General features: G+C 36.6%; 1 protein-coding gene across 3 annotated transcripts in view; it reads right to left on the reverse strand.

The window, feature by feature from the left end:
- The window catches only part of PTPN4 (protein tyrosine phosphatase non-receptor type 4), a 108,152-nt gene that overhangs the window by 29,430 nt on the left and 55,675 nt on the right, over positions 1 to 23,047 (reverse strand). For 2 of the 3 annotated variants that reach the window (XM_040069395.1, XM_040069394.1), the window contains exons 9-14: positions 22,886 to 22,973; positions 22,315 to 22,356; positions 21,875 to 21,963; positions 16,453 to 16,516; positions 10,161 to 10,333; positions 6,475 to 6,543 (exon numbers count right to left, since the gene is read on the reverse strand). In XM_040069395.1, the coding sequence (XP_039925329.1) occupies positions 6,475 to 6,543; positions 10,161 to 10,333; positions 16,453 to 16,516; positions 21,875 to 21,963; positions 22,315 to 22,356; positions 22,886 to 22,973 (525 nt within the window). The remainder of the gene's footprint in view (positions 1 to 6,474; positions 6,544 to 10,160; positions 10,334 to 16,452; positions 16,517 to 21,874; positions 21,964 to 22,314; positions 22,357 to 22,885; positions 22,974 to 23,047) is intronic. The other variant, XM_058421315.1, reaches the window with a different exon arrangement.

Consider the following 23,047-nt stretch of genomic DNA (forward strand, 5'->3'; position numbering starts at 1 on the left):
ATCTACTGTACTTCATTTACTGTACTTTGAAAAGAATGCCATTGAAATAGTAATAAACTACTGCTGGCTGTGAGGGACACAGGCAAGACAGAATCTGAACTCACTAAACTTCTCATGACTCAAAGACAATCTGACTCAAACAGCATAATCATTACGAGATCTGAACTGAAAAAATGTAGAACAAAACCAAACAAACAAGCAAAAAAATAAAACCCCGAAAAACAAAAAACCAAACATCTAAGTAACACAACTGTTTAGCCACCTCAGGAAAAATAAAGCAGTGAAAACATCAGGCCAAAAAAACTCCCTAAGACTTTGAAGAACTGAAACTGAGGTAATCAACAACACGGCAACTGAGTCAGAAAATTTTGGTTAGACATCAGGGATTTCCATCAAGATGATATTCTTTCTCCCAGAATGTGCCTTGTCACTTGTCAGGCAGATGCAACATTATTTAACTATTTAAACTCCTTTCTGGGTAAGAGAACTTCATTTGGTTTTCTGCCAGAAATGTCCTTCAGGTTAAAGGTCATTCTCAGCAGTGCTTTTATACAACAGGAATTCTATTTTCTACTTGCTGCCCTTTCTTGATATTAACAAAACTTTTTCTTCCCATTCTCCAGTCATTCCAGGATGCCTACAATCTCCTGCTGTTTCTTTCACCTATTTCTTAGGCACAAATGAAACCATACTCGTAATCTCTCATGAAATACATTTCCCTTTTATACTGAAAAGCATCAAATGAATCATCCGTGGCTGTTTTTTTCTTAGCATTGCATTGGATGGTTCAGTCATCCTGCAGCTAAACATACCCAGACTTTCGTGGTTTGTTGTTTTCAACTGAAAATTCTTCAGCTAACAACAAAAATACTTTTGAACAATCCATACATGTCCTGTATAATTTGTGTTATTGGGTTTTTACTTTACTTCTACTGCCTTGATGGTGCTACATAGTTCAGATTTCTCCTCTTTTATTAGCCAACCCCCTCTAGTTCCAGTGATACTTCAATCTTTTGTGATAATTTCATTTCCATTTGCCTCCATTTTCTATCACTAAATTCTCAAGCTTTCCACAATGAGGTAACAATATTATTGTATAAGCAGTACAGCTCCATACCCCCATACCAAAAAATAATTTCTGCCTTCACTGTCCTTGTGACACATAGTAACTGTTCTTTACTGTCATCATTATTACTGGTTTACTAAAAGAGCAACTCCAGAGGGGAACTTGGAGAAATTACGGAATTACCTGCACACAAATGACATCCTCTGAAAACGAGAAACTTGGTTACAAATCTATTTTTGCTTCTCAGAGAACTTAAAACTCAATGCAAGTCACCACCTTAATGTTATCAAAAAAGTCTACGACAAAAACCAACCAAACATTATACTGAATAAGCTTCACATACACAAATAAGTAAGATGTCAAACTGTTTGATACTAATGGAGCGGTGGTGTGCTTGTGGAGGGTTTATCCTTATTTTTACCCCATCAAGCAGTTCTAAACATGTATTGCATTCTGCTTTGTTGCCCTAAAGTCTTACTGTGTAACAGCTGACAAATTTCAGACAGTAAGCAAGATGGGCTATTCTAAATAATACTACTCCAGGTGTTATTCCACCTGGGGAAAAAAAAAAAATCTAATAGTATATTGATATTTGAAAAGAGGGAAAATATCAATTAATTCCTCAGGAGGAGCACATCCAATTTCTTAGCATGCTTCATTATATTTAAGGAGTATTAATTTGATTTGAAAAAATAATTTGCTTGGTATCAGATCAATTAAACCAAAATTCCGATTTCAGTAATTTACTTCAAATGCGAGCGACTCAAACCATTTAGGTATCTTTCTTCACAAACATGTGCATGTGAGCAGTTCTGAACAGCTAAAATACCATGAGACTGAAATGGCAGAATTAAAATGCATGTTTAAATGTAGCCTCTCGTTCTTCTTTTATTGATCAGGGCTCTGATTAGCTGGACCCTGCTGACACCCACATCTGTTTGCAGGCAGCAGATGAGCACCAAGAGGCAGCTCTGGCAAGAGGCACATTCTGCTACCACCCAAAGAACAGTCTGAGGGAGAAATACAGAGGAATATAATATAACCAATGCTGAATTAGGTACACACAGGACTGCAGACACTGTTTGCTGACAGACATGTAAGGGCAACTACCGAATCTCATTTCAGTGAAAAAGCCACAAATGGAATGTAGGAGAGTTGGAGAGAGGGCTTTTCTTTATTTAACATGCAACAACAGTAACAGTGCACAATCCTTGCCTGTGTGAAACTAGATAAATTACAAAGAGAGACACAGGAGCATATAGGGTAGGGAGGAAAAAAGAATCCAAGTTTTTCCAAGAATTATACTTTTGACTGCTTTGAAAACCTCCACTGCTTTGTATCTTAAGTATGTACGTAACTATGTTTATGTAAAACTTCCTCAATCTATAAAACAAACGAACACAATTCCCAAACGAGCAAAGAATCAACTTCTTCCCTATGGAAACATCCAATGTCCAAAAACCACTCACCTTTTCTGTGGATAGGGTCTGATCTTTCATAAGTAATACCTCACCACCATGATAAACAGCTGCAGCGTTTATCACCAAAGCTTCGTTTCAATTATTTTATTAACAGCTCTAACCTCAGAGTCCCCACCCACTCATGTTTGTTGCCCCAATTTCCTGTCTTTGCAGAAATTTCAAAGAAAAAATTACCACACTGCAGAACTGAACTTCTTAGTGCTGTGGCTTTTTGATTTTAGTTCTCCTGTCAACACTTCTAAATCTAAAAATAAGTTATTTTATTTAATTAACATTTAAGATTGGTTGTATAATTTGTCCTGTATCTCTGACTTTAACAATATTAAAATAATTTTCTCATGCCAGAGTGCAGCTGAGGAGATGAGAGAAGGGAACTAAGATGTATCAAACATTGAAATTTTGAAATTCTAAATTCCACCTCTGTCTGCTCAGCCTGGATGCTTCTTTTGCACCCAGCACAGGGCACTGATACTTAACCGAATAAGCGATTCTCAGATTTAATTTTGGTGTACTGCAGAGACATTCCTATGAAAGCTGGAAGCATTCCCATCTATCTGAGTAGCAACAGAAACTGAAAACTTTACCTGCCCCAAGTCTTATGAGTTGCAATGTTACATCAAACACACAAAAAAACTCCCCAAACACCCCAAACTGAGTAGCAGGGATGAAATTATATAATGCAACTAAAAAACCCCCATGACATTATATTACCTCAGCTACAGTACAGAAAAGCCTTCAAAGACAGAATTTGTCTGGCATCCCACAGCTGAAGGGCTAAAATCTTGCAGAAGCTGGGAAAGAACAAAGGTGTTGTTTGGGAATACAGGTGGGAATTTAAAGAATAACTTCTGTCCCAAGAAGAAACATAACCTGAAGCCACAGCCTTGCTTTGTATTTTGACAAGGAGTACAGGGAATGCATTTCTCAGCAAAACTGACAAATACTGCTGCAAACCAAGAGGCTCAAACTACACACAAATCTGCAAGGTACATCACACAAATGACATGTGCAATTTAAAACACCTGAGAAAATATTTAATTGACCTGAATAAGTGCTTAGTTGCAGCAAGATTAAATTTTTTTGAAACAGAGTTTGTATTGTAATGACACGGAGTTTGCAGATACAAATGACTGACACCCACTCACTCAAACTCCTCTCAGTCCCGGTGCACACCAGAACTTAACAGCCCTAGAATGTTTTGCAAGAACTCTATAAGAGAAAGGAGTGAACTTTAAGCATTCTCTAAATTCATGACTTGATTGAACCTTTTTTACTCTTATTATCTACTTTTATTAAGTTTCTGGGAATTCTTATGGGGTTTCATGAATTGTGAATATCCTACATTAAGTGAGGCCAAGAGAACAGCTGCTATGAAAATGATTTAAAAACAAACAAACACCACTCCCCCCCAAAAATCTAAACTGCAGCAACAGTCTGAAGAATGATGAACTTAATGATGCACAAAGATTAAGAAAACAGCACCTAATGTATGCAATTTATTACAGAATATATCCTTCACAGTAATAATTCCATTTTTAAAGATTAAATGTAAATGTTTCTATGATTTGGGAAAAAAAAAAATCATCTAATTTTAAAGTAAAATCCTGGGAACAAATAGCTAAGCCTGCTTCCTGTAGGTTGGAATTGCTTGTTTTATTTAAATGGCTGTTAAAAATTTTTATTTCCCTGTCTCATGCTCTGCACCCACGTTCCACTCAGTGTGCAAAGGCCAGATGAGCTGGTCATTACTTGTGGCAATCAACATTTCTCAACTTAGAACAAACAGATCACTCAAGTAACAACTCAGTGTAATTCTCTGTGCTCATTTTCTTACCATGAAATTATTCAAGGGTTTGCTTAGACAGTATTAGTTCAAATAAAGTAGTTTCTAATTAGATACTATTAAGAAATCGAAGAGTAAATCTGGATAACTCTACAAAAAAAAAACCACTGAAAACATTTGTTTAACTGACCTTGAATAAATCTTCCTATGTAATAATAATAATAAAAGCAACAGCAATTATTTAAATTTATGTGCCCACCTGATTCTCAAGAAAGACCTTGAAAAGCAACCAAAAGAAGCCCACTGCCTGAGAGCTTAAAAAGCTGTTCAACACCACCATGACTTTGTCTGATAAAGACACACCATAAAAGAGAAAGGCAGGTGCCAGGAATAAAACCCACATTATACCTGGAAAATCTTAGAAAACAAAATTTATCCTCTGTCTGAATACAGAAGGGCTGACATCCGCTCAGTATATCAACTTGAAATGTACATATTTAGAAGACAAAGAATTAACATTCTTAGATTAAGTTTCTTGAACAACACTGTGTTCTAGAACTGTCTTCTGTTTCAAGCTTTTTTCACTCTTGAAAATATTAAAGGTATTTAAAATTGAAAATACATTAATTGAACATTGTCATGAGGAAGACAGAAGAAGAAGCAGCTAATTTATTAAAAGTCTTTTGAAGTGTATTTGTTACAATACATCATTATTTAATTTCATTTCACTGATATAAACATATATGCCTCAGACATCAGTCATCAACATTTCTTAGAAACTCAAAATATAAATGTTCTGCTTCTTAATAAAAAAGCAACAGTGGAAAATAAAATTCCTGAAGATAGAAGAGCCAAGCATTTTGTTAACTAACCTCCCCCCCCTAGATTTAAGAATATAAGAGCAGTTCCAGCCATGGCTTTTGATTTTATCAACTTCATTGATTTTATCAAACCATATATTAAAAACTAGAAGTGACCCCCAGCAGCACTTGCTGGGTTTTGCTGCAAAGGGAAGAGTGCCATCTACTGCAGAAGAGTTTCTGAAATGATAAAAATATTCCTCAAAACAAAGTATCAGCTCTCCTCCACTCTCCTGACTTGTGGGGAATTGCTAAGTTCAGCGTGCAACAAGAAAAATAGTTTTTATCTGATTCATAGTTGTCAGTTAGTGAAGTAAAGCTCACTTGTCACAGCACTGAGTCTCCTGAGTACTAAAAAGTTGCTCCAAGTACAAATCTAAATTCATTCATATTCCTGAAGTAAATTAAATAGAGTAAAAATATTTTTACCAAAAAAAAAAAAAAAAAAAAGGTTTTATAAAATCTACTTGTTGAACCAGCACGTTACGGAATTTCTGCCCCCAAACCTAGTATGGAGCTGTCTATCCATGATGGGCTGAGGCAAAACCCAAATTACGTTCTAATGCACAGGGGGAAAGAAAGGGTGGAGACAGGGAAGGAAATCAAGGCAGAATTCACCAATGCTCTTAAAAACAGTGTCTGCAGGCACTTGGAAAGGTTGCTGGGCTTACTACTGGAAGTCTGCAAGAATAAATTTGAACTTCAGAGTTCCTTAAGCAGCAAAAAGACACCTTGGATCTCAGTAAAAGTAGAAGCATAAAAAAAAGACAGAACTGCCCGCTCCCCGTAAGGATTCTACTAATGATCAGAGCAAACTGCCAGGTGGATGTAGCAGCTGTTTTACTTTGGCAAAGAGCATCATAATTTCTGAATAAGTAACTAAATTTATGTCTTGAGTCTTCTATTGTAATCACTAAATTCCTCAGGAGCCTGGAATAAAATTAAGTAATATATTCTTGATTAGCCAACCACTCTGTGACCAAATACCTCCAGAAGCAGCTCACTTTTCATAGTAAAATGCCTCAAGGAGTCTAGAGTGATAAAGTAAGACTCACTGTACTTAATCTAAAGGAAATGCATGTGTACAGTTGCAGGTTATTATCACAGACAAAAATACCCATTAACTCAGCATTTGAATGGAGAATTTTAACAGCAGGAGACCATTCTTTGTAATAAAAACAGCACAAAAAGGGCTAATACATCTAACAACAACCTACATAGACTGAAGGCTATTCTGGGTTTTGAAAATAAAGGGGGAAATATTAAAGAATATAAATTACTTACCTTGCAAATACCCTGTCTTTATTTGCTCTTTCTTTACCATACTGCACAGATTGGACCTCTGTTCTCCCACTGGAAAGCAAAACAAAATCAAGCTGCTAAATCCAACATGATTAAATAGCAATTTCTTCTTTAAAGTTGAACCATCTCAACAAAATGCCTAAATTCTGTTTTCAGTCATGCTCAAGCAATTGCTCTAGCTTCACTACAGCATAACCTTAGAAAGTATTTGGTAGAAATGTAGATCTTCCAAATAGATGTTAGATGTAACAAAAGCTTTCCCTTCTGTTTTCTTTTTTATCCAAAGCAGTAAGAAATATCTGCTTGGATCTTTGGGTAACACTTAACACTTAATAATATTTCCTGTTATAGCTACTGTCAAAAACTTACAGTGTCTCTTCCATACTTTTCCTTAACTATTCCTTGAATTGCTAATAACTTAGTTGCTACTTAGCTTAGCAAAATACCACAAAAAATTACATGATAAGCACATTGGGATTGTATTCCTCTATGCAACTTGTCAAAAGTAAGTTTAGATCTTCTTGGAACTTGCTGACTTTTCATGTAAGTCCAGACGTCTTGTGTCAAATCAAAGATTCTTTATAATATTTCATAATTTCTCTGCTAGAAAAAAAGTACAATTTTTGAGTACCTATCAGCAGTTAAGAATTGGTGACAAGACACCAGCAATGCTTGCTCTTGTAGCCCCTTCCCCATTAAGAACTTCAGAACAAGAACAGAGTCTCCTACAGGGATATTTACATTACCAAACCAAAGAATCAGCTATTTCCATGTTCATATTACAGAACTACCAGATGTGTGAAGACCTCAGAAATGGGTCAGCTGGAATCTCAGGAAAATCAGTGAAGGAAAATGCAAAGATTTGCAACTGAAGAGGAATAACCCCATGTACAGGGTGAGTGTCAACTGGCTGGAGAGCAGGTTTGCCCAGCACAGGTGAGAGCACATCTGGAATGCTTGGTGGAGTTCCAGAGCTCTGCAAGTCAAGCAAAGGGCCGCAAAGACAAGTAAGGGTCTGCAGCATCTGATGGGTGGGAAAAGGCTGAGAGAGCTGGGACTGTTCAGCCTCAGGAAGAAAAGGCTCAGGAGGATCAAATGTCAGAAAGGGAAAGTAAAAAATACAGCCAGAGACTTCTGAAGGCAGCCCAGAGATAGGACAAGAGGCAATCAGCACAAACAGAAATATGAGATCTCTTAATCAGGGCAGGCAGCAAAGACAGGGCTACAAAACAACAGTCTCATCACCCACCAAAACAAAACTAAGTTTTTGGTTTGTATATAGTCTAACACTGAAGCAGGTTACTCAGAAATGGCACAGTTTTCCTCTTTGGAGACATTTAAAAGTTGGCTGGATACTCTCCTAAGGCAACATGCTACAGTGGACCCTGTTAGAACAGGGCACTGGACTCAACAGTGTCCAGAGCTGCCCTCCAACCTCTGCCATGCTGTGATTCCAGGGAATTTATCTTTCCAAACCTGCTGCCAGGTAAATTGCTGGGGTTACACATTTTTAACTCCCAACAAGCAGTAAGTTGGGTGTACTTGCCTCTATTCCTTTCCTATAACTCTATCATTGTATTTGTCCTTCTATAACTGCTGCTAATAACTGATTTAAGGTTTTCAGAAAATTGATGTTCCTGCTCTTTTCTCTCTCTGTGTAATTTACTTCGCATTTTTGGGCACTGAACTTGATCTACTATTTTATTGCCTACTTACCCCTCATTGTGAAATACCACCAAAACCTTCTACTGTTGACTTCAGATTTTACTGCAAAACTCTGTATAACTTCAGTGGTAAGTTCCCTCCATTGTGAAGAAGGAACCTACTTGTTTCCCATCTGGTTAAAGGGGATGCTAATACACAGTAAAACTCTTCATGTTTTTTCATGAGTATTTGGTGAGAAATACTAAAAGAACCACTTTGAAAAATCCAATGACAGTGTACAGAAGTCACCTTTGCTCACTAACAGTTTTCTAGATCTCTCTTGGAAGCCTTAAAAAAAAAAAAAGCTTTAACATTTGATGCATAGAAGTATTTTAGACCAATGGAAATAGCTTATGTAACAATTCAATAGTTCAACAACCCCAATTCTTTCAGAAGTGGAGAGAATTCTGTCTAGATCTATCAGTTCTGTATTTTATTGGCTTCCTTTTGATCATAAAAATGTTGGCCGTAAGTCTCTAGTCCAATCTCCTGCTAACACTAGGTCACCCCTGGCCATGACTTTGTCTAGCTGACTTTTGAAAGCCTCCACTAAGAAAAATCCCACAGCCAGTCCAGGTACCTTGTTCCAGCAACACAGTTCTAAAAAAACCACTTTCCCTCATGTCCACCCAGAATCTTCAAGGTGCAATCTCACCTGCCTGTTACCACCACCTTTGGGTCCATCGGTACTGACATTATCCCTGAAGTAGCTTTAGGACTGCTCTGAATTCCCCCTTAGCTTTCTCCTCACCAGATTAAACAAGCCTAGTGCACTTAATCTCTCATTGTGTGCCATGTTACACCTGTTATGCTGCCTCTCAACAAGCTCTCAAACTGCTTGCAGAAATTCCAGCCTTTTGGCTGTTTCAGCAACTTTAATGACCTCCTTCATTTTTATGCAGTTTCCCTTTTCATCTTATGTTAACTTAAGTCGAATGTCATCATCAAAGAGCTATTCTGTAATAGTAACCACAATGATTCAGCTTCAAAATCCTTACAGAAATGGAAAAGCTCCCTGAAATTCTATACAGCAACACCGAGTCAAGCCTCAAACACTGTTCAGGATCATAAAATGCTGTTTCTCAAATGGGTACTGTGAATGCTGGTCAAAAAAACAGATGCTATAAACAGTTAGCCACTGAATTACTTTCCTCTTTATACATCTATGCAATTTACAAGTGTGACAGAAATAGCCTGTTATTGTGTTTTCTAGCTTTTCATCATGTCCCTTTGTACGTCATAGACACTACTGCCATTCTAGATGGATGATTAGTAGTAGCTCTGTTATTCTCTGTTTCAGGCATGATTTAAACTACTGGCATTATGCATTACTTGCAGAGACAGTTAATGCAGTCACTGAACAGATTTTTTATTTTTTTTTTTAAAGTATTAACCAGCAAAACCCAACACCACCCACTCCAGCATTACAGGGATTATAGTTATTGCACAGTCATTCTGTGCACCTCCAAGCTTTTTGCCTATTGTTTTAAGTTCCTCCTTTTCAGTGACTCGTATTTGGTATTTATTTAGGTCTGTTTTGTTGCTGTTGCTGCATGCAGTATCTGAGACTCGACAGTTTTCAAAAACACCAGGTCAAAGACTTTGAAGCTTTGAGACAACATTTTTAAGATAAACATAACCCAGCAGGAGAACAGGCCAAGAAATGCAGCTTGGGAGATAATCTCAGAGCACGAGTGCAATAATGAGCACTAATAATACAGTAATTGTATTTTAAAGCTACCTTAAAAAATAAGTTGCCTTGAAAAATAAGACAGCTTGACATTATTATATATATTGATATTATTGACATTTGAAATTCAGGCCAACTTGGGAGGGGAATAATTGCAGGATTCAAAACCTACTTGAATTATGTTTTGATATAGATTCTGGATAACTCCCTGTATTTATTGATGAGCTGCCTACTCAATCATATTCTCTTCCATATATTTCAAATCAGCACTTACCAGTACCGGAACTTGGAACCCAAAGTGAAATAATGCGCAAAAAAGTTCTTCTGAGGTGGAAGTGGTCTGTCCAAACGGAAGAACGTGTGATGCTCAACACAAGCTTTCCACAAATTCTTACATGCTCGGTAATTCACCATATTGAATCCCAGTAATGTTTCTCTAGATTCATGCTAAAATATGAAAAAAATATAGTTCAGGTAAGAATTAGTCCAAGTTACTTTAGAAACTAACATAAATATTGTTTGCTTTGGGGTGTTTTTTTTTTTTTAATCGTGCTTTTTTTAAGTGATACTGTAATTTTCTATTAACTTTATGTACAACAAAGCCTTTTAAAATACCTTTACAATTTCTTTGAAGAATTTTTTTTTTTGTTCCCCTGGGTTTTTTTTTCTTTTAAAGAGCCTGCTCAAAGGTTAAGTCTGTTTACTTATATACAAACAAGTCTAAAAGGTATGACATAAATGACATGGAAAGAATTCCATGATTTGGGAGCTCAAAGACAATGCACCTCTCTATTCAAAACTACAGTTGAGTAATTGTCACGCACATGTGGCAGTTGGAGATTGGGAACAGGTATTGGGAACAGTTGCTCAAGAGCAACTGACAGTTCCTACTTCTAAAGGATTCATCTGATTCCTGGGAAATGCAAGAAGCAAAATGGCAAAGCAGGCTGAGCTATTCTGCTTGTTCAGAGAACTTGGTAATAACCTCTGTAGGTCTGAAGTATCAGCAGCATTCTTCTTTCTCTTCACAGTACTAAATTCTCCCCAGCATTTTGCAACCTTAACTGATTTCACTTAGTAGTAAAGTCCTTTTCCAAGTTAAGCTTTTGTTGGTCTGCTCATCTTCAGATATGCTGAGAAACCAAGGCAGAGAGACTTGCAATTCCTTCCCCAGTGTTATATTTGGGAACAACATTGTATTTTCGGCCACAGGACAAATTTATGGCAAAATAAAATGGATTTAAAACAAACAGCAAATTTCAAGTATTTATCGATGAAATTTAAGAAATTATATTCAAGAAACTAAATCCTGATATTCAATATTTGATATTACAAAGATTACTTCTGACTCTGTTTTTAATTTCCAAGTATTGCCAACTGTTCCCCATACTTTCTAGACATGTGAACAGAACCATTTAAAGATTAGAAATCAGAAATAAGATAACAGGAATTAAGTCCACTACCTATGCAGTTATAAAACTATGATCAACAATACAGAAGTCAAACAATATAAACAAGGTAGATTATTATTCTGCAAGAGAGCAACTATGTAGAATTATGGACTGCCTTCATCTGGAATGAAACAGTGAAGATTTTAGATTCTAACAACAAGTAATCATGATGCAGCAAATTTTCATGTTCTGTCGGCCTTTTAAACAGTTGGGAAAGAAAATTTGACAAGTTATATGAGCTGGTGATCATGCATTTTAATGTCACTCAAAGTATTATAATTATGGGTTGGGGAAAAAAACCTAAAACCTGCTGTTTCCCCTAGTTTGTATTCCAGAAAAGGAGCTGATCTGAATCTCATGCCACCATCTGATCAGTAGATCAGACATGAAGCATGAAGGAGGAGCTGGTATGGCACGATGAGACAGAGCTGCAGCAAGATCAACTTAATTGTAATGCAAGACAGCACTTTCACAGGAACTTGGTGTGCTAGAGCTTTAAAGGTACCTTAACAATAGTTCTATTCATAGCTTCTAAAGCTTTCATTGCAGTGCAGGGAGAACTGATTCTCAAGCCCTACCCTTCATCTCAATTACAGCTAGGAAACATTGTTTAAGGCAAAGAATAATATATTATATTGGCTCCTAAGTGCACTCATCTCTCCCCTTTTAATCCTGGAAGGTTCTGTAATATTCTAATGTAACTCGGGAACTTGAAATTCATCTTAGCTGATGATTCTGGCATGCAAGACTTGGTTCTACTGCTGGATTTAGAATAAGATTGCCTCTATATTCCTTGGAAACAGCAGGATTGAATCAATGTCGGCTCACAGCACAAGACCCCAACGTGACATTTGTAATATCCATGGTACTTCAGCTGAAAGCACATAAAGTAACAGGACAGTTATACTGCAGCACTGCAGCCCATGGAATGCTTTTACAGCACAAGGCTCCAGCAAGATGCAGAATGCTCTGTGGTCTGATAATGACATGCAGGCATTTCAGGGGGTTATGTCTGTTGAGATTAGTGTTAGAAGACTACCTCAGAGGTCACAGCAGGATTCTGCTCCAAAACTATTATCTTAGTAATTTTGTCCGTGGTTTTTATTAAAGAGAGGAAAACAGTCTGCTTGCTATGGAGAGGAAGAGTGAAGCAGCTGGGATGCACTGGTAATGAAGCTCTGGGCCTGAGCACAAAAGCACAGTCAGTAAGACAAATAGAGGTAGGGTATAGTGAAGACCAAGTCATCTTTGTGATTCCTACTATTAGAAACACAAAGCAACAAAAAGCAGACTGGATATTGGTACTCCTCTCACACAGAACAGCTCAGTACTTGAATAAGCATCTTGAGTGGGGCCATTCATTCAAACCCACCTTTGCCTGCCTTGAAACACTGACTCCAGAGCAGATCTCTTGAAAAGGAAAGAAACTCAGTTGAAAAACTTATTCTCTAATGAGACCCTTTAGCTTTGGCTAATCAAAGAAAAATCCTAGGGGGAGAAAAAAAAAAAAGCACAAATTCCCTACCCCATCTCAGAATCAAAAAAAGACTTGTGCTCTATAATGGCAGATGCTCCCCATACTCAACATCTTCCAGAAAGAGTGGGCAAAAGTCCTGTGGAAGCTTAGAAGCAGCACAGATACTTCTGCCAGCAGTATCTGCTCCTCGCGAAAAAAAAAAGAAAAAAAGCAAAAAGCAACACACAAACTTTGATCCTTGTGGTTTCAGACCAAGTTCTTTCTAAAAGTCAGTCAAAAAAAGTCATACAAAATTCAAAGCACAAATTTCAGACACACAATTTATAATTAAAAGAAAAAAAATCAATTATCTTGGCCACTCACTGAAACCAGGTTTCAATTATGGCCAGAAACCTATCATAACATTTAGTTCCAGACTCAAGTAATTTTTCAATGGACATCTGGCCTCCAAAAGAGCAAAAGAAGATCTCAGATTCTTTGGCTGTCGAAGAATCAAGATCACAAAACATGCTGGATGGCATTAAGAGCTTGATGCTGGCTATCAACATTACTACAGCCAAGGGTGCAACTAAATAGAACCACAAAAGTTTAGGGAAACATCTAGAAAAACTGAACTACAGGATTATTCTCAAACAGCTTCAAAGCCTGTAAAGGGAAGCAGCATACAGAGAAGACAGAACAAAGTAAGATAAGGTGGAAAAACCTGCTATTGAAGTAATGGCTCAGGGGGCTTCTAATATTGGATGAAGAAGTCCTACACAAGACATACTTTTCTCCCTTAAAAAAACAAAGGCAAAAAAAAAAATCTACTCCAATGGATAAAAGCTGCAGCCATATGATTGTCAGAATACTCCACCAGCTTCCACTCAAGATTGTATTATACTACCACTGGAAAATGACTGTGACATTCAACTGCTTCATCTCACTTCATTTCAGTGATTTATTTGAACACAGATATGATCTAATCAAAGTAGGCAAATAATTCTTTACTTATGTTGATGCCTTTAAGCTATGCCAAGTCAGTGAAGAAATTTAATAGGCGATTATGAGATAAGGCACTTGCACTTTTGAGGACAGTTGCAATTAAAAGCTCTCAACACTCACTAGCAGTATTTGAAAAAATATCTTTTTGGGATTATATAAATGTCTATGTAGCTCAGTTGGGGGAAAAAAAAAAAAAAAAACAGTGGAAAATTCCTTTCCCAAGTCCACTAACTTAATATTCCATAGCATCTCAGCTTTGCTTTCAAATAAATGCAGTTTCTCAGATGTACAATTTGTTATCTATTTACACACCAGTTTGAAACACATCATCAGCATACCATGAATGTTATTTCCCCAGCCATATTGTAAATAGGTGATTTAAAACATGCACTCAAAAGCACTAGACCAGAGATATTTTACATACCAAATGTGCAATCAGAGTCACTTCACCTAGTTTCTGCTGCCTAAAGAGAGCCATTTAGGCTCCCTTTATTGCTAATGGGAGCGAAAGCAAAAGCAAAAGGAAGAATATACCACCAGAGAGCAAATTCATCCATCCTAAAACATACTTCCTGTTCGTGCAAGACATTTCAGCCTTTGCACCTTTGTATGTGACTATTAACAGAGGAAGTCTAATGATGAGCTTTGGTGAGCCAAATATCATGCAACAAAAAAAAGTTGTTTTAACCCAACTTAAGTTGAATATAGGTGAGATTTATCTTATCCTATGAATCTACTCAGGGAAAGCAACTCTGGAAACAGTAATTTTAATATTAGCTGTGATTAAAAAATTAGTTTTAAGTATGACTTCTTTGGAAGCCAAATTTGAGCTTTGATCTTAAGATATTCATGACTTGGAATGAATGAAAATTAAGCTCTTGCCGCCACTTTTCATCTGATACACAGAGTTTAAAGAAAAACACTACAAGGCTTTTTAATTTGTTGGCTTGGATAAGATGTCTCAGAAGAGAAATTACATTAATTATATAAACTACGTTCTCATGCAAGTAACAATATGTAGAGTATTAAAAAGCAAGAGAGAAAGAAGATGAGAAAGCTATCTTTGTATTACCTTCTATTATAAGGAGATTTCTTTCCTGCAGAAAATAGAGGAAACACTCAAGTACACAGTACCCAGTCCTATTTTATAACTAGGTATCTTAACCTTCAAGGTCCTGAACTCTGCTACCATGGCATTTTCATCAAGTTCTGATTCAGAAAACAACTGCAGTTCATAATTTCTAAATTCCAAAAAACCCCCCAAATTCTCCTCTCACATGCAAATACAACTTTCCTGCAACAGTAATGGAAGTTACACACATTGGTATCAAGACAAAATTTGACCTCAGCCTGCCTTTGAGAACAAGCCTGTAGCTCCAGTGGGGTTTTACAAAAATGCTGTATCACCCCAATACAACACTCCCCATCCACCTTTTTTTATCACCACTTTTCTGCTCACGTTGCATGATTTCTGCTCACGCTGACAGACACTCCCGTTCACTTCATGATTTTAAAGGATCTGCTTTTTAGATACACCTGTTGTACACCTGTATGACTCCTGTTCTCAGCACTAGCACCAGTCACCAGACCTGACAGAACAGGTGTTTCTCTTGTTTAACCATATTGTCTTCAAACCTGGGACAGCTCTGTAGTACTCAAGATGTATTTCTGCCTAGAGTCATCTGTTGTATCTAGTCTATACATGTAACTCTGCATTTCAGGTCTTCAAATCATAGAATGATAGAACATTAAGGGTTGGAAGAGACCTTTATGATCATCTAATCCCAACTCACCACCAGACCAGGTCCTTCAGCCTGGCCGTGAACACTGCCGGGGCTGGAGCATCACAACCTGTTCCAGTGTCTCCCCACCCTCACAGTAAATCCTTCTAGATGTAAGAATTGCACAAAACCTCTTAACTCATCTGACAAGTTAATCATGTAGCCATGTTTTTAATAAATTTTTCCATCTTTCCCCAGTGCTATCTCTGTGATGGAAGCTCATCTCCCAGGGGCACAGAACAATCCATTTCTTGCTGAATTAAATGCACAGTGGTCCTGTGGCGCTTCATGGGGTAGCAAACACACACCTCAAGCAGTGAAACATTCAGCTCCAACTTTTTTCAGATGAAATATAGAAGCAGGCATAAAAATTTACCATATATAATTTAGAACTACAAAGGAATTCTTATCTCTTCTGTTTAAATGTAAGCAATAAAGTCAACATGTATGACTTTAATCTGAATAATACAAATCAACATGTTTATCAAACATTATTTACAAGCATATATAAAACTGAAGCAGCATTAAGCACTAACTTTAGTTTTTTATGTACCTGTTTTTTTATGAAATTTCAATTTAATATTTACTTTCAACCTTTTCCACATTTATCTTACATAGACAAGTTACATTTCCTGCATACAAATAAATAAATAAAATAAAAAAAAGTATTTAAACATGAGGCAAATAAAATTAAAAAGAAAACATATAAAGCATTGTAATGGTCTATTTGAAACATGAAACAGCCAGAATGTTGGTGAAACTGGACTTAATTGCAGACAAAACCAAGAATCAACATAGTATCAGTCAGTATAATGCAGACATGCAGTAGTAGAAATTTCATTGCTTTCAAATCAAATTTAAGACAGTACTCACCAATTCTTTCCTAAGCTGAATAAAAAACTGCTTGCACTTGAAAGAAATTTTTACAATCTTCAACCTAAATGAAAAGTAAAACCACAATATTACAACATTTCATATACTGAATCACGGTTAAAAGCTTAAATATACTGAAAATATACTTCCTAGAGAAAACAGATTTCATTTCCATGGACAAAATATAAGATAGCAAAGATTATATAAAATAGTTTGTATAATTTGAAATTTATGAGCTATATATTTACGTTATCCATCAAATTCACTTGTTTACATCCTAAACCCAAGGCAATTGCTATTTTGGTTTCTTTTCCCCACTGCAAAGCCCAAAGAGCTCTTCTATCCCCAGGCCATTCCAGGCAGATGTTCTCTGTTCTGAGGCTGCTTTCATTATCCCTTAGAATATGAAAAAATCCTTTGAACTTCACCTGATCCCTGAAAGATGTTCTTTCTCTATGTTCTTACATGTCTTTAAATATAACCAGAACTTGTTTTAGTAAAATAGCTAAGGTAAGATGTAAGCACAGAGATAGGACTCACAACCTTAAAAAAAAATGATCACACTATTCGGAGGAAAAAACCATTTACAGCATCACATGACATGGAAGAATCTGTGTACAGAAGTGTTCACCTTTCAGGTTATCTATAAACATATGAAATACTGACAGTAATTTTGGATGTTTTGGACGGTCACTCTAATAGGAGTTACAAAAAACGGGAAAAGACAGGCTGTATTTTCATCACAATCTAATGATACACTTTTTCAAAGAAATGTAATATTAGGATAGTCTGCATATTTTATTAAATATACAAGACTATCACTTTGATCAAGAAAAAAGTGAGGTTCAAACTGAAAAAAGAAAAACATTGTAAGTTTTGTTACTTGAAAAATGAACAACTAATACAATACTGCAAATTGACTGGAATTACTACTTGCATATTTATCACTTGCTGAATAAAAAACTCTTTAGACCAGGAAGGATGAGAAGCAAAAACATTAACAGACACCTAAGTTGGATATCTATATATAGAAATTATCTTCTTAACTAAATCAAATAAGGACATTTTTCCCCAGGGGATTATTCAGAGCAGGAACCTAAGTGGGATGTATTAATTTGTTGTGAGAGTCTTTATATGCAGTAACATAAAGACACCCTGTGAACATTATTGCTTAAATTATGCTTATTTACATCTTCTTCCATTCCCTTTTTCTTTCCCAGCCTTGCCATTAGTTTCAGTTAACAATTAAAAAAAAAAAAAAAAAAAAACAACCAAAACCAACAGCAATAACTCTCCCATTTATTAGTTTGTTGGGGTTTTTCTAAAATTCTTAACAAATTCTTGCTATCAGAGTTAATTTCTTAAGGATTTGAAAGTTAAAGGGGAGTTACATCTTATCTACTGAAATCAAATTATTCCTCTGGCAATGCATCAATCTTAGAACCTCTCATCACAAAAAAACAGCTTAAGGGTAACGTAGGATGGGTCTTATATTTGCTATATACACTAGCGATTATTAACAATCTGACTGTGGGAAAAACAGGAAAAAAAATAGACTATTTAGGCTGCAGTTAATCAGTATGCATGTTATTACTATTTTTTCTAATATTTTGGTGTATAATGCAATTAAAAGAACATTTTAATACAAACCTTTTCTAAAAATGGAGCTCCATACACTTTGCAACATATCAGATTTACTTAGCAATTATTCTATTTATAAAAACATTTACTATCTTTCACTCTGCGGGGTTTCCTCTTCTGCTAAAGAAATTACTGCCCTTGGTGATTTACAAACTCAAAGAGAATAAGAATAATACATACAGGGGGTTAATCTCATCCCATAATTTAGGCTCACAGAGTGAGGTCAGCTGACTTTTAAGCCTGAAACCATTTGGAACAGACTCAAAGCTGCAACATAAGCCAATAAGGTCTAACTCAACTCAAAAAAGCCACCATTCAAGTACAAAGAAATTACTTAGAAAAGCGGATTCCCAGCTATTTCAAGAAAATACAGCAGATAAGAGAGTTCCTATGCACTGCTAATACCCTAGGCACTGAATGAGCATACCCATACTCAGCCCAAGGAAAAGGCATGTCTGCCTATGCTTCCTTTCTCTGATTGCTGGCAATGCTGCATATCCAAGGAAAAGCATAACAGGCAGGCATCAATATTATTTTTCTGGTATGATTTTCCCATCTACAGTCACCTCAGACATTCTAAATGATAAAATATATATTTTTAAATGAAGAGATATTTGAAATCCTAGTCTAGAATGCAGATTGTACTCAAACACATGCAAAGAGTGTCATGATACCAAGCCCTGGTTCTCACAAGGGCTCTGCCGCCCCAACCTTTTGGAGGGTGATAATGCAATGAGCAATCCAGTAAATTTCTTGAGCAAGACCTCTTTGACACAGGTTCTGGACCAGTCACCCAAGATTCTCCTAGTAGTCCAACTCACAGGAAAGGATTGTCCAGATTTAGAAGCCAAAGACAAACTCGGCTCCAGCAGCTGCGAGATGGCAAAGCTAAAGATCTTAAAGGAAGTGGAGGCATGCAGCAGACTAAACCATGGGCTCAGGGGAGGGAAATCCAGTTTGTTCAGAGCTCTGGTGGGCAAAATCCTACAGAAGCTGCCTTTGGGTCACAGGACTGAGGACAGGTAGTCAGTCTTAAAGGACAATCTTCTCAATCCAGAACAATCCTGATGTGCTGGAAAATGTGCAAGCGTGAGAAGAGGCCAGCCAAGATGGACTCAGAACTGCTGACTGGGCTCAAACACAGAAGGGAGTGTACAAGATGTGAAAGCAGGATCAGATGACCAAGGAGGCACACAGTACCAGCTAATCATTCAGGGATAAAACTAGGAAATCCACAGCACAACTGAAGCTGCAACTGGCACTGAATGCAAAAGTCAACAAAACTTTTCCAAGACACATCAACCACAAACAACAGGCTAAGGAAAGCTTGTTTCCAGCTGCTGAACTGGTGGTCTAGTAACAAAGGAAAGGCTGACATACTCCAAGATCTCCTTTGGTCTTCAGTTTCCTTGGATTCCCAGGTCTCTGTGCCTGGTAGCAAAGTCTAGGGAAAGGAAGATTGTATACAATACAGGAAGATCAAGTTAGGACACATGGGATAAAAGGCAGTGTCCTTTGTTTTCCCCTATTCCGCACTTGTCTTTCTCCTGTTTCATTTCTCCTCATGATCAAAAGGTTCATAATGAGCAATTTAGATATAACATCAAATTAAAGAGTGAGAGGGCAAAGACATTTTACTTGATTCCTCTCTAAGCAATACAGTTAAATCTTCATTTCCTCCCACATACATGCATTTCTATCCTCTCACTTGTCTTGAAACTCAGGAGTACTGAAAAACAGGTATCCATAAAGCACTGGGAAGACATTACACAGCTCCAGTTACATAGGAGCAAGAATAAGTGGAAGCAAAAAGAAGTATCAGTACTAGTGGCACAAGAGCAGCAGCAAGATTATGGATAGAAAGAAAGGGTAATAGGTCTATTACTGAGCTATACTGTAGAAACTGGTATTTCAGATTATTACTCACAGCAAAAGAAAACCTCTAACAGGGTGGAATGGGGAAAGGTGATTTTTATTTTTTTTGAAGACCAATTATGTTGGTATCTATAGTCTTCACAGCAAGAAATTAATATCCCTGGTGTCAGCTGATATGGTTGAATACAAAGAAGAACTGTTTAGGTAATTACACACACACACAAAAGAACCACACTAAGAATTTAGATCAGCATCCTTGGCATGCAAACAATATGAAGCAGAACTCACAGAAACCTCCAACTTCCATTAAGGACGTGTAGCTTAATCATGACTTAGATTGTACATACTCAGTAATTTACCAGTGTGCTTTACAGAACCTATTTCTGCTATTGCTGTTTTCCCAAAAATAACAGCAGTAAAATCAGACTGAAATAAATCCTTCCTGATTATTACAGCATTCCTTTTATAAAGCAGCCTTAGCCCAGAACTGGCTCCAACATCTCAAAACTCTCAGCACATGAAGGATATCCTTCCTGGAATGTGTCACTATTATAAGGGCAGGTCTGACTGACTGCTATAATAGCTTCAGGTTTATCATTGCAGGATCCAGTTCTAATTTACCCAATAAACTTGAAGACTGGATTTTTACATGCTTTGTAATTGTCTCAGACTTATTTTTCTTCAAATGCATACAGGTAAAATGCTCACCACGTTCAGTTGTACTGGCTGCAGATAACACTTTGATATAGCTTTGTTTTTTCTTTCTCTGTAAAATTCAACTAAAATTTGACCAATGACACTGTTTCTCAGCTTGGTAAACCATAAAATATGTAACATCCCACAATGAACCTTGAGACTAAGCACAGAAAACCAGAATATCTCAGAAATTCACTGGGTTGCAGAAAAGATCAAGCACACATCAGCAGCAAACAAAAATGCAAAATCAGTAGCAAATGAACAGTTCTGATCATTTGTCTAGAACGAGCAGCTTTTGTGCCCTAGTGAACTACTGTCTGTTCTGATAATCTTCTATCACTGATTTCACCCACCCAGAATGCAGCTGTAGCAACTCACAAGAAATAAGGCTGCCAGAGTGGATTCCAAACCAGCAAAGGAAACCAAGGGAAGGTTCCTTCTGCAGAGCTACAAAAGGCATTTCCAGAAAGGTGACATAACTTCTCTAGAGCACCACAGAGGTTATAGAGCACTTCTAAAGAGCATTACAGAAGTCACAGTACAAACTAGGATTTCTCATAGATCTTTCCTGATCTTACATGAATGAAGAACAGGATCCCAACTTAAGCAGACTGATAAATAAGGTAGGACATTAAATGGGAATAACTCCATCATTACAGAACAGCTTTAAAACTATTTCAGTTAAGAGAAGGAATATATGACAGCATTCTCTTCAATAAATGCACTTTTTGATCATACCATGAAAACTATTATTTACAGATGAAGAGATGACAATATCCTGAATGATCCACCTCAGTTATTCACAAGTACCGTAACTACATTAAATTTCAAACACACTACAATTAATTTATAGGTCACAAAACAGGTAAGAGCAGTCAATTTCCAGGTTAATATTTTTCAATTCAACTGTGTCTTTACAGACTGTTAGCTAGACCATCACACTGGCCCTGGCTATATAGTTAATTAAATGTAAAGTATGCTTACAAATTCCTGAAGAAAAAGAGTATTGAAATTCATGACAGTTTCATTAGACTTTCAAAGTTGTTTAACAGCACAGCATGCAGGCTGGGACAAAACTCCACCACAAAATTCCCCACAGCACGTAAGAGAAATAATTTCAACATGATACAATACATGTAAATTTCAGTCTTTTTAAGAGTGGTAATAATATTTTGAAATAGCAAATAAAACATTAAACAGCTGTCCTTACCACTGAAAGGTGTTAATTCGTACTCTGTTCTTAAAAATTAGTATTCCACCTGACATCACTCCAATCATTATTTCATTGCTACTCTGATCCTTTAAAAGAAAAGAGAAAAATACTTAAAAACAGTATAAATATCTTTTGAAACCTCATATATATTCATTCTCATCTCTCTCTAAATACACAAATTAATGTGGAAGGAAATGTGTTTTAATAAGACAAATAAGAAATTAAATTATTCCCTCTTATTTAGGACAAACCCAAATATCTGCTCTGAGTTCCTTGTAAGCTACCACAAAATTTTAATTTCTCAAGTTAGATCTTCTGTCTTTCACCAACTTTGAAGAAATAAATACACAAGTATTCTGGTTTATTAAGAATAGCAGCACTAATAGACAGGCTTGGCATTTGCTACACTAAAAGCAACCAGCAATTTCAATTCCTACCTGAAAGGAAATTGCAATCTCAGAACACAGAGAGGAGAGATTCTAAAACAAACAATATTGTAAGCATATTTAAATAGCACATTTTTCTTGAAATATCTTTGCACTCTAATCAAGCACCTGCTATAGAACTACCAATATGTATGCAATAGCAGTAGATACAGCGAGTTAGGTGGGTACATTTCAAATTCTACTCCAACTTTCTAGTTGGAACCAAATTAAATATTTTCAAAGCTGACAGATCCTTAAATATCAAATGCACACTTAACAAGCACATTTTTCTTATTGACCAGTAGCCAGCTGAACTGGCATTCAAGGCAACAAAGCTCAACCTGATTAACACACAGATAACTAAGCACGAATTTAAGCAATACCCTTACTAGAGTGTAACAGTGGACATTCAATCAGTATCAATCATAAATCCCAGTTAGGCACCTAATAAGATAATATTTTTTTCTTTTATTTTCTTTTGTAAGCAAAAGTCAGGAAGGCTCACTAAAAAGAAAACAGTATTTTTTCATAAATCTCAGAGGAAGACATTTTTACATTGCAACACTAGTTCATCCAAACTTACCCTTGCATAGTGCAATTCAACTCCATAAAGTTCTAAGGTACGTGCTGTATTGAGATAATTGAACTCTGCTTCTGCAGGAGACAACCCTCTGAAAGAAAGCAGCTAAATCAGAAATGTTCTAACATGACCTCCCACATCAGGCTCCCCCAGTGAGTGCAGACA

The sequence above is a fragment of the Hirundo rustica genome, chromosome 7 (genome assembly GCF_015227805.2).
Source record: "Hirundo rustica isolate bHirRus1 chromosome 7, bHirRus1.pri.v3, whole genome shotgun sequence".
NCBI classification, from domain to species: domain Eukaryota; kingdom Metazoa; phylum Chordata; class Aves; order Passeriformes; family Hirundinidae; genus Hirundo; species Hirundo rustica.